General features: G+C 31.3%; 1 protein-coding gene across 1 annotated transcript in view; it reads left to right on the forward strand.

The window, feature by feature from the left end:
• The window catches only part of LOC123666428, a 74,350-nt gene that overhangs the window by 20,781 nt on the left and 39,789 nt on the right, over positions 1 to 13,780 (forward strand). Inside the window, exons 4-5 of the mRNA XM_045600520.1 lie at positions 6,705 to 6,875; positions 12,202 to 12,346. Coding sequence (XP_045456476.1) covers positions 6,705 to 6,875; positions 12,202 to 12,346 — 316 coding nt within the window. The remainder of the gene's footprint in view (positions 1 to 6,704; positions 6,876 to 12,201; positions 12,347 to 13,780) is intronic.

Below are 13,780 nucleotides of genomic sequence, written 5' to 3' on the forward strand. Positions count from 1 at the left end.
TGGGGTAAATTTTCGCCACTATTTTGAGAGCAAACTGTGTGGCTACGGCAGTGAAGAATATGCCTCTCTTACCGTGGCTGTCGTAAGAGGCGACTAAGGGATAACACAGTTCCTCTACCACCTTGGAACTTAAAACGCTGACCGATGACGGGATCACCATCCAACGTCTGGCTTTGAAATACACAGGTCGAAGACGGGCAGCAGCGTCTTCGGTGCGACAAAGCCAGCACTGCGGTCACCAATACGCCTCACAGTGATCCCGATTTAATAAAATATGGACATCGATACTAGAGGCACGAAAATTTTACTGATGGTTAACACTAAGATAACTTATGAGATGAAAAAATATTATTATCCTATCTCGTGATAGGATAATAATATTTTTTCATCTTCATAATAATATTCTTTCATATTTCTTTGGAAAAAAAATAATTAGTTTATTTGTATGAAAGAAATTACATTTCTGTTAATTTCTCGAAATTCTTAAGAGTTGTCAAGATAGCGTGTGGTGGCGTGTGGCTACGGCACTAAAGAATTTAGCCACCCTCTCTCTTCCCGTGGGTGTCGTAAGAGGCGACTAAGGGATAACAAGGTTTCACAACCATCTTGGAACTTAAGAAGCCGACCGATGGCGGGATAACCATCCAACTGCTGGCTTTAAAATACACAGGCCGAAGACGGGCAGCAGCGTCTTTGGTGCGACAAAGACGCTGCCAGCGTGGTGACTATGGGCAAAACACATGAGTTCACGTTATTTTTGGCGTGAACTTGTGGAGGCCTATGTCCAGCAGTGGACTGTATAGGCTGTAATGATGTCAAGATAGCGATCAAACGTGTTAGAAAACAAGTGATTCTGAGTATTTCATGCGAAGATAATTTCTACTTATCTCTGCGTACTTTTTAGTTATTACAGGTTGAAAAATCGATTTTTTTTCTAACTTAATAGCTTGAACCATAAGAATCATGAAAATAATAATAAAAGTAAGATCAAAAATGGACTGGATAATAATTTATGATGTACATAATATTATATTTAATAAAAGTACTGGGAGTATGTTCTTCTTCTTTTGATTAAAAACGCTATTTTTAAGGAAATCTGCAATGTTGTCCTAATAATTGTAAAAAAATCTTGAGGTACGAGATATACTATTGATGCTAAAATTTCCACTGTGGTTTCACTTCTTCACACTTCTTCTGCAGCGGCTTGTAACACATATGTGGTACTCCACCGTGTTGAATGCATAACTTGGACTTTGTGTCCAAGCAATGTATCAGAGATGATATATAAAAATATGGTCTGTCCTCGCTTCTTATGTGGATAAGATGCATGGAATGTATTTTACATATTTCCTACAATTCAGATTTTAAAAAGTGGGCAGCTCGATGTGATGACAAATTGTTAAAGGATAGCAAAAAAATGACCCAAGAAGAATTCCGGGAAAGAGCTGGTTTGTTAATCGATATAGTTAAACAGGGATTTGGCACCACCAACGATGGTAATACAACACGAAGGTTTTTCACAAATTTTGAATTATCTGCTGAAATAACTGGCATTCACCCTGATTTAATCAAAAGGTTTGCAGCTATTTTACAAACTGTTTCAGTTACTATGTAATTCAAAATTAAGGACATATTTAATATGAAAATTCGATTTCTCAACCCGTTTATTAGTTATCCTACTGTTAACCATCAATAAAATTTTCGTGCCTCCAGCATGAATGTCCATATTTTATTAAATCGGGACCACTGTGCACCTGCCCAGCGTGATGACTATGGGCAACATACATGAGTTCACGTCATTTTTGGCGCGAACTTGTGGATGCCTATGTCCAGCAGTGGACTGCGATAGGCTGGAATGATGTTGATGATGATATGATTTTGAGAGCATTTTGTAAAAGCATCCTTTGTATGGCATAGCGGTTACTTTAGCCATTGCACCACTAGGTGATTAATTTGCGCGTTTAATTTTTGCTTATTACCTTAACTTTTATCTGGCATACAAATGTTTGTATTGTAAACGTAAAAATGTATGTGAATTTCCGAATCCTCAACGCAAATTTACTGCATTTCAACCATCACCCCCTATGATATGTGGTGTTTATTTATTACTTACAAAAAAAGAATTTACCGCTATATCGTATAACACAAATAAAAATTGGATTTAGGTAGTAAAGAATATTTTCCTGAAAGCAAGCAAGCTGTATTGGAATAGGAGAAATTCAAACTATAATAAAATTCGTGCATAAATTCCATTCTATAAGCGGTACTCCAAATTTTAGTGGTGAACAATTTAGGATTTTCAAATATTCGTCTATGACAAAAATAGTTAGATATTGATTCTGGTGAACCACTCGAACGCGGAAGATATTATATATTTACAGAATTTATTCTAGTTTGGAAACGATGTTCTGAAATTTATTTTGTAACGTTTAAGAAGTACTATGGTTCAATGTTTATTATAAAATACCTAATATTTATATGGTCTTATTCTTCTTTTGTCGAAAATAAGCTGAAGTATTTAGCTACTGGAACTCTGTCATAAAAATTATTTAAGACTAGGTGTGCTCGCGACTTCGTCCGCGTGGGATTTGACGAAAAAGTTATTTTTCAGTTGGCAGAGTTATGAAATAAATAAATTTCTAAAATGAAAATAGCCTAAGTTACTCCTTATTACATCAGTTATCTGCCAGTGAAAGACTCGTCAAACTCGGTCCAGCCGTTTCAGAGATTAGCTGGAACATACAAACAGACAGACAGATAAAAATTGTAAAAAAATGTTATTTTGGTACATTTACCGTGTATTTAGTAAAAAGCGTTTATTTTAATATTACAAACAGACACTCGAATTTTATTTAATTATATAGATGTATAAATGGTCCAGTTTGGACTCATTTGTTTTGTTTTAAAGAGAACATTTCAAGTGGTGGTTACCTTAAAAATAAAAACAATCAGATCGATGACTAACATAATTTAGATAGGTGACTATGGTTTCACGTTCACCTTTGCCATATTTCACGGCATACGTAATAATTATGTTCATTTAGAATGCAATAAAAGTAATCTGTATTTTCTGTATCATGGCCTAATTTATGTTTTATTTAATAAAAAATATAAATAAACTTTCTCCGAAACTTATAAAATATATACGTTGGTCTATTTTCGTATATTTTAAATACGTTCCATAACAGACGGTTCCAGTAAAATTAATTAATTTAATGTATGTACACCGCACGGAAATAAAATTATTTAATACCCATGGGTGACGTACTTTAACGACACTGCACATTGACTTTTATGTGTAATTTTAGGTATATATGCAGATAAACATCTAGTTGCTACCACTTTTATGACGCACTGTGTAACACAAACATGTTTTTGTAGTGTATATAAAGAAATACTTACGGAAGGAGACTTACGGAAGGAGACTTAGTTATATAAAATTGACTCTTGAAGGAAAATAGATTGGTAACATTACATGGATTAATTCCGAAAAATTATTTTCTAATAAATAACGTTTAGAAAGTTAAAAAAAAATGATTCAGCTAATAACAACCTACGGATGCACATAGATTTTCCATATAGGAAAAAGGGTGGGAGCTCAATCCACCCCACTGCTGTAGCTTTTGTTTCTTCAATAATCATTTATTAATATTAAGTGATAATTAATCACAATAAAATTAAATGGATAAATTCAGAATTTGGCGCGTTCTGTCTTTACACAAACAGTTTGTTCATATTTATATCGACGAGCAAAGTAGAGAACTTCGGATTAAAAAACCTGATATTTTAAAAAATTTTAAGATTTATGTATTTTGTTTTGTATGGATATCGATAAAAAACGTGCAAATATTCACTCACAATTCTACCGTTTACATAAATGCCTAAAATTCACAATCAGTCACAAGTAAAATTGATACAAATAAGCGGTAAGTGCTGAGCATCGCATGAAAAATGGCGTCATATTTTACCGACTCCACGCGGAAGACAAATTAGGGATGTTCGAGAAATTTTTCAGCATTTGTATTGGTATCGATAACTTATCCTAGTCAAGATGTGAATAGTGTGTCAGGCAAATGTTACAAATATATTTCAATAGCCATTTAAAATCTCTGCTTATTTTTATATTTATAAATATTATATACAAACTTTAGACGCTATATAATAAAAAAATCTAATGACAGTTTTAGTACAATCTTAATTTGATTTATTTTTCAGTCCCATAAAGGTGTCGTCCCATAAGGTATGTTTTGTTGTTATCATACATACCTATAGACGATTTTCTTAAAAAATTAACCATTAAACATCATTGAATTAGCACAGTGGATTAAGCTGAAAATCTTCTCGTTTTCACTATGAAAAATATAAACACTGTTTTAGTTTAGTTAATTAGAAAAATTGCATGGTTCTATTGCAATGGTATTGATGTATGACAGTCAGTCTTTTGAAATTATCCAATTCTTAGAGCAATGTTTGTAATTTTGTATTATTTAAGAATCTCCTACAAAATATAAGGAAACTTATAAAAATGTTTAATTGAATCGCTACGATTGTTTTCGAGTTATAGCATGAACAAAACGTACAGTTTTTATGTGTAAATTTCAAGCATGATTTCTTTTCCATTTCATTCCCCCATTCCATTAATCATTTAATTCACCTCAATTTAGCTGGTTTATTACTTGATTCGAAAAAGAAAAAGTCGTCTATTTTCTGGCTAATGACAAAAACTCGACTAATGCTCTCGATAATCACATGTAGGAATGAAATCGTTAGATTTACCTCCTACGGAATTTCCCAAAAGATGTAATTAATTAGAGGAAGTTTCCACTCACACCTACACTTTTATATTAATGTAATAATGTTAATAAGGGTTTGTTTTTTTTTTTTAAATATTATTTGGAAACTTCTTGACCTTATTTCGGTAATCCTCCCCTTAGTTAACTTTTTTTTATATAGTTATAATTCAATTCATGCTTTAAATGATAAAGAAGTTTTTATGTGTTTGTAATGCTGACCACTGTATTATATTTATACATTACTTATCAGACACTATTTCTTTATTAATAAATAATAGTTTAAAAAACACGATTTTATAGATAAATAAAAAATCAAATAAAAAAGAATAATCTTATCAAATTAGTGTATTGTCATCAGTCCTAGATAAGTCTACTAAGGTTAAATGAAATCTGAAAGTTTGAAGTGGGTCAAAATGAAGTCTAATGGAATCGGTTACAAACATACAAACATAGAGGTGAAGCTAATAAAAAGCGTGTAAAATACAAAATTTTAACCAAATATATACGTTATTAAGTGTAGAGTTGGTGATAGACAATATAAACAAAGAACTCATAATTATTTATTTATCAAATTCTATGTGAACGAATTATTTTGAATAGAACCAAATATTTATCCAAGTTCGATTAACAATAATTTATCAAAATAAATATTACAGTATCGTTTTAAATCATAATTAAATTAATTATAGAACAGATTTTACACTACTAGCTATACCTGTGCGAATAATTCGCACTAAATAAGTATTCGCACTAAATAGATATGTCTGTTCTAATAAATCAAAAATAATATATATTTATACACTAAGGTTTGCCTCTCTTTTTAGAAAAACACCTCGCAATTACTCCACATAAATTATATATCATTTTATACATGATTAGCAAGCAATTAAAATTGATTGCTCTACCGGCATCAACAACTAAAAAAATTATTATTGCTTTCATTTTTGTAAATTAATTAATTATTAAAATTGAATATATGATTACGACTTTAATTTTGAAACAACGTCAACATGATTTTCGGTAAATTTTTTGTTCAATTTGAAATCAACTCATATAAATACTTTTTGTAATTTTGTAAAGTAATAATTATAAATAGAGATTTCATTAAATATTAATAATGCAATTCATTATTATATTATTTATTCACTTTCATTAAAAAATATTAACAAATATAATAATTACAATAGGGAAGATGCGTTCTAACTGTCGAATAAACAAATTCACAAATTGATACGGTGAGTGTCGTCTGTAAAACACGGGATCGAGTGTCGAGTATGCATAAAGCAAAGGACAATGGTAGGGGTGAATGTAACAATGGTAGTGGTGACCAATGTTTACGCAGCAAACATCTGAGAAAGGGGGTAGTCCGGTATGAAGATTGCTAAGCCGTCAAAATCTACCCGCAAATTTTAGTCTCGTGATAATGACAATCGCAGTTAATGTTGAAATATCGAGCTCCGCAAAATGAAAATAAAAAACACGGTAAATATCCCGTTTTTGAATAGTTCTCGTAGGTTTTTAACAAACAAAGATACGTGAAGAAATGGTTGTATATACATCACCTAAAATCGGAAAATTGTATAAGTTCACACGCATTTCGCTAATAATTACGAATCCGAAATTCAAAAACCTGCATGTGGAAACTGTACTAGTGGATTTCATTTATGCAGAAACTTATTTTAATACCCATAAATATTACTTCTTTACGAAACTTAATACTTAATTCTTACTTTAATAAAAAAAGTACGGTCGTTCACATTCATAATAACACCAATTTAAAAAAAAGATCCATCTTGAATGCATTAGACCTTATGAAACTATGTTTAAATTTGGATTTTTTAAATGTATATTTTTAAGGACTACGCTGTTATGTAATAACGTCTATATACTAATATATCTCTTTTGTTTCAGTGGCTTGCTCTACCGTTACCGTGACCAAGTGCCAAGCCGCCCTGCGCACCCTGCAAGCGTTTCCGTTCTTCAAGCCGACCTGTCTCTGTCGAGAACCGAACGTGGATCCCGAATGCAATTCCTTCCGCGACTTCCTGTTTGACCATCCCTGCGTGTTTGTAATGAAGAAAGGTGAAAAGATTTACAAATGTTTATAAAGCAAATCCTCTTTACGGTACCTAATTAAATTATGTAATGAGTTATTATAGATGGTTTCATCTGTACTAGCTCATAGCGTAAATTTAATATCTTTATTTTTTTAAAGATTTATCAGGTCAATTTTTTTTTTTTCAAATTGATAAATATTTAATTTTCGTTTATACAAAATGTACAAATGGTATAAAAGACAATTTGCTACCTATTCTCATACTTATCACAATCATACGCAAAAAAAATTACAAAAATCGGTCGAGCCGTTACGGAGAATTTCGACCATATCATATCACGAGATTTTAATATATTCGCTTAAACTCGACACTGATTCTTTATTTGCGTATCGTGATTATTGAAAATGTTTTTTTTTTTTTTGCTTTCTCTAAAAACATTTTTATAAAAAGGATATCGAAAAAAAAATGCTGCATTGAGTAAGCTAGATGAAAAGGTTATAAAGCTAAACAGCAAGCCGTAATGTTACACAACACAGTTCTTACTTGGCATTGGTCCAGATAGAAAGAACCACCTGAAAGGGGTCGTGAATGTTATTATTAGATGGTCTATATCGATTCTTTTCAACCCTACCGTGTTATATATTTATGCTGATACTAAATAGGCCCTGCGATTCTTCCCATTTAAATGACCTTCGAGAACGTTAAAATTAAAAAGTTAGCTATGACCTTATAGTATACATCTTTGTTACTTCATTTTTAGAGTTTTTCTATCTTTGTTCGATTCTAAAAAATATAACTATACACGCTTCAGCCTGTAATATCCCACTACTGGGCATAGGCCTCTTTCCCCATATAGGAAAAGGATCAGAGCTTAATCCACCACGTTGCTCCAATGCGAGTTGGCGGATATATTCCCTACTATGAGTAACGATCGCTATCAGGTGTACATGATAATAACCGCGACCGACAGCTTAACATGCTCTCCGGGGCACGGTGGTAGCTGGGGAGACCCACAAGGACAAAAAACCAGTCCAGAAAGAAATATTTGTACAAATGCATAACAACCATCCCAAACGAGAATCGAACTCACAATCGCTGGTATTTGAGCGCGTACACCATACACACACACCACTTCAAAAGAATGATGCTGTCGAAAGTAGTATTATTGTAAACCATTAGCATGAATAAGATTTTACCAGCATTACTGAACTGATGAAAATTCTGAAAAGTAATAAAAAAAATATTACAAGAAAAAAATTAGTTAAAAAACGTTCATAAAATTACAAGAAATATTTAGTTGAGACTGATAATAATTCTTTAATTTTATAAGTTTGAAAGGTTACAAACTTTATTACTTTAAGATAAGAAGTATGACTTGAAATTTATTATTAAAATAATGATGAAATTATTATTGAAATAATGATGAAAATTAATGATAAATCAAATGAAAATTAAAAGAAAATTCTTCAAAAGACTCTTTAATTATTTTATTTATCGAGGTTTGCTAGCAGTTGTTACATTTATGATATATTACAACATTAATTTTATTAAATACTTACTACATTTCTACAATATACAACCATATTAACTCTTTTCATATATATTCTTCTTAAAAGACGTTATTATTTTTGTTTATGTATATGTAAGTACTATTTTGAAGTTTGATTTACAAAAGAAAAGTAATTTTTTAAAATAAACTAGAAACTTAATTGAAATCGCTACTCATTCATACGAAATATATTACATCTGTATGTAATATATTTCGTATATAGCGTCTGTACGCTAGGCGTCTTTTTCCAATAACATTATTATTTTATACTAGCGGACCCGGCAAACGTTGTCCTGCTCGGAAAAGCTACCAAATTTGATAGCTTACATACCGATAGCAGCCCCACCTACCAGGTGCAATTAAGACAAAAACTACCCTATCTCCCAAGTTAGACCAAATTACAGATGCTTACGAAATTTGATAAAAATTTATTCAGTAGTTTCCAAGTTACATACATTAAAATTTTCATTATTAACGTCCACCCCCGCAATCCTTATTAGGGACGTGAGATCATAAAATCCGCTCATTGAGCATTTCTACATCACATATAGGAAATTCCTATCAAATTTGGAGTCGAAAGGAGCTATAGTTTAAAAACGGAAATTTCCCATTGTTAACGCCCCCGCAACCCCCTCTTGTGGGTGTAATTTCTTAAAATCCATTCTTAGCTGACCTCTACTCGGCGAAAGAAATATTCCTAACAAATTTCAAGTCTTATGGTTCCAGAGATATCGTGTTAAGTCAATATATAGGTGGAAATCTCTTATATATATGAATATAGATAAATTCCTCAAATTAAAGTAGCCTAAGTTACTTCTTATTATATCAGCTACCTGCCAGTGAAATAGCCGTCAAAATCGGTCCAGCCGTTTCAGCGATAAGCCTAAACAAACAGACAGAAATACAGATACAAAAATTGTAAAAAATGTTATTTTGGTATATGCATCGAGTATACATCCATATTCATTTAGTAAAAAGCAGTTATTTTAATATTACAAACAGACACTACAATTTTATTTATTTTTATTATAGATTTCTTTATTAGATTTAAATGCAATATAAGAACAATGAAGACTTCTTTTTTACAAATTAAATTGAATCACGCACATATTATTTTGAAATATAGTTGCTGTATCATAAGAGGTATATATAACTTATTTATAGTACAAGGACATCAAATTATCGACCTAAGTTTCGACGACAGAAAATCAATATTACAGAACATCGACAACTAAACGATTAATACTTTTATGAACATAATCAAATACATTTATTACTAGCTGTCGACTGCGGTTTCACGCGCGTTAATTTGAGGAAAAGAAACATACGTAAAATATTATATAGCCTATACCTATAGCCTTCTTTGGTAAATGGACTATCCAACACAAAATTAATTTTCCAATTCGAATCAATAGTCCCTAAGATTAGTAACAAACAAACAAACTCTTCAGCTTTTGAATATTAGTATAGACTACATAATTCTTTTTTTAAACATATATACATAAGTGTATAAAATTCTGAGTAGAAAATAAAAACAGTAATATATTAGAAACTATAGTTATAGCAAACCCATTACATATTAAACTAACGTTACTCATTACATTATTATTTATATGTAGTTTTGTCCGTCAGAATTATAATTTCATTGTTAGTATTAATTCAATATCACAAACATACAAAGTATATTGAGTAAAAGGTGGACCAAGCTAGGTCGACTTATCTACCAGCCCACTTTCAGACGAATTATTCAGTCGTAATTAGTACTGACGCGCGAACTATATATTGGCAGAGAGGCAGACACTCTGAAACAGCTTAGATACCCTATTTTTATTAAAAAAAGATACATTTATTGAAAACAGGATATGTTTAAATATTACAATCCTGTCTTGTGCTAATTACAATTACAAATAAACTAGCTTCAACGTACAGAGTTAAAGCTGTTACTTATAAAGATTATACTTATGATTATTCATAGATTATTGTTAGATATATTTGTAAGAATTGTGGATATAAAAAGTAGGTTATGTGTTTTTCGGGATCTACAGTTATCAATTATATAACGACGTTTCAAACCACTTTCAAATAATTATAGCAGTGTTCTTAAATTGTCGCCAAAGCAATCCTTAGTTTAGCTTTCCAATTTTAATACAGAATATTAATTTAATTTATGACAATTTGTAAACATTACTGATGTAATTTAACTGAGGTAGGGCACAGCAGGAATTTCCTGCTCAAAATATGGAGCAGCCCGACTGGGGTAGTACCTCGACCTTACAGAAAACCACAGCTAAATAATACTGTTTTCATGCAGAATTGTGTTCCTGTTGGTGAGTAAGGTGACCAGAGCTCCTGGGCGGGATTGGGGATTGGGTCGGCAACGCGCTTTCGGGTCTTTTGGTATTGTAGGCGTCTATAAGCTACGGTAATCTCTTACCATCAGGTGAGCCGTACGCTTGTTTGCCGACCTGGTGATATAAAAAAAAATTAAAACATCTTAAATGAAACTACAACAATATTTAATGAAGTTTATTTCACCGTTACAAAAATATTTTTCAGAACCTTAGTATATTATTAACTAAAAGCGATAAAACTTATGGCTTAATGACGTGATTCATTACTTAGAATTCGATCGAGTTTTATGGTAGTTATTACTAATAAAAATATTTTATTTGTTTCAATTTATGCCTTAATTGTAGCAATACAGTCTATATTTTTATTAGTCACTAAAACGAATTACAAATAGTAACACTAATTAGTATAATTGAACTTTTTTATATAATATAATTACATTTTTAACGAAAACCATTTATGTGGTATATATATTATTTTATCACTAAAAAAATCTAGAACTGTATATAATCAATATATTCTTGCTATCACTACTGCAAAAATAGCATAGATGATTCCGCTATCCGCAATTTAAAGGAGTACAGCAACGTACTTGTAAATACACATTATTAAAGATAATTCAAAAGAACTTGACAGACCTCGATTAGTTTTTAAATGTAGCACATGACAAATACCAACTTTCGATTAAAAAAAATAAATCATCGAAATAGATCTATCAAATAAAAAGCTATGAGAAACAATAACAAAAAAAACAAACCTGAAACGTATATTTCAACTTTCATAACTAAACCGGAAGTGTCTATGCAACTATTTTCTCTTCAACTTCGAAAAACTTCAAAAAAGGAGGAGGTTACTCAATTTGACCGTATATATATATATATATATATATATATATATATATATATTTATGTATGTTCGGGGATAACTTCGTCGTTTATGAACCGATTTTGATAATTCATTTTTTGTTGAAAAGGAGATATCCCTGGTGTGGTACCTTGATAAGAAAACCAGGATCTGATGATGGTATCCCAGAGAAAGCGAGGGAAACTCGAAAATCCGAATTACTTTTGACTGGGTGTACCGATTTTGATAATTTTTAATTTAATCGAAAGCCGAAGTTTATCATGTGGTCACATTTAAATTTCATCGAGATCTGATTACAGCTTTTGGAGTAATCTTTGATAATGCGTATTTTCTTAACTATTTTTTCGTCTACCTACGTTGTATTATATCATATTATAATCTGTCTGATAGTAAGCGGTTATCATAGCCTATAGACACCTGCAACACCAGAAACATCGCAAGCGCGTTGTCAACCTTACCTCGGACCCTTCCCAAGAGCTTTGGCCACCTTACTCAGCACAAGAACACAACATTACTTGAGCTTGAACAGGGTTATTTAGCTGTGATCTTCATTATATTCTTATTATTCTAATTATTTTTATTATTGTAGAAAAAGACCCGTACCCAGTGGAGACTCTGCCGACTTGCACCTACGCCCTGAGCGTCTGTCACAACGAGAAAGCCTGTTCGGTACTGTTTGAACGTTTCAAGAACGCTTGCAAGGCCCGCGATGGAGAATGTCGCATGGATGACAGGTAACAAAATATTTGCAATCATAATTTTCAAACAATCAAGATTGTGTTTGTAAATCTTGTATTTTAAATATTTTATTCACGATTTTAACCAAATTTTTCATTTTTTTAAAGGCATACACAGTTAGTTGTTTTAGTGAAGACAACTTAATGCCTCTTTTATACATAATATATCGACATTACATCCAAATATATATTATATTTTTTTCTGCACGAATACATCATACGTTGTAAATAATATGCCCAGACTAAAGGTGCGAATTAAACAACTGGAGGTAATCATTTTACATACCACCTTCAATAAACACAGTTTTTAATTGGACTCCAGACATTGTAAAACTGGCATTAGCTCTCAAAAAAAACAGTATAACATTTTAATGTAGTAATATTAATTGTTAGCATTTAAATTTGTAATTCTGACAATTATTAAAATATTGGATTTTGTGTCAATATTAGGTACTCTTATTGTTTATTCGTTTAATACCGGAACAGTACAGAGATGGTGACGCCATCTTCTTCTTAATGGTTAATATTCATTTATGATTAGTCAGTTGCTATCTCTGTTATCTCTGCTTTGCAGGGTAGTTACACAATAAATACTGTTACCATTTAAATTTATGCTTTTAATAATTTATAATTAAATTAAATTGTTGAAGTACCGGAAGAGCATAAAGATTGGGACACCATGTTCCGAATAGCTAATACTAATTTTCTGATTGGTCAGTCGCCATTTTTGTCATGTATTGGCGGGATTGTTGTCCTATAAATATGATAATTTGTAAGTGAAGAAGCAATTACTGTTTAATTATTGTGTGGCTAACGTTGCTACTCGATAAATAATTGATGTATAAGTGATTAGTGTGATAACGTATTCACTGAAGTTAAAATTGCTTATTGTGAATGAATAACTATAGATTTGAAGTGAGAAATAATTGTGTTTGCAGACAAACAAAGAAAAACCGACTTCAATTATATCGACAAGTAATACAACGTAGGTAGACGAAAAATTAGTCTAGTAAATACGCATTATCAAAGATTACTCTAAAAATTTTAATCAGATCTCGATGAAATTTAAATATGACCACATGATAAACATCAGCTTTCCATTAAATTAAAAATTATCAAAATCGGTACACAAAGTAAAAAGTTGTGGATTTTCGAGTTGCCCTCGATTTCTCTGGGATCCCATCATCAGATCATGGTTTTCTTATCAAGGTACCACACCAGGGATATCTCTTTCCAAAAAAAAATGAATTATCAAAATCGGTTCATAAATGACGAAGTTATCCTCGAGCATACATAAATATATATATAATACGGTCGTGTCCATTGAATGTTCCATTGAATGTTTCATTGAATGTTCTCAGTCGTGTTCTACATAATATACTTGATAATATTTTATTTATTGATATTTTTTTTATTGATATTTCAATAACC

The sequence above is a fragment of the Melitaea cinxia genome, chromosome 26 (genome assembly GCF_905220565.1).
Source record: "Melitaea cinxia chromosome 26, ilMelCinx1.1, whole genome shotgun sequence".
NCBI classification, from domain to species: Eukaryota; Metazoa; Arthropoda; class Insecta; order Lepidoptera; family Nymphalidae; genus Melitaea; species Melitaea cinxia.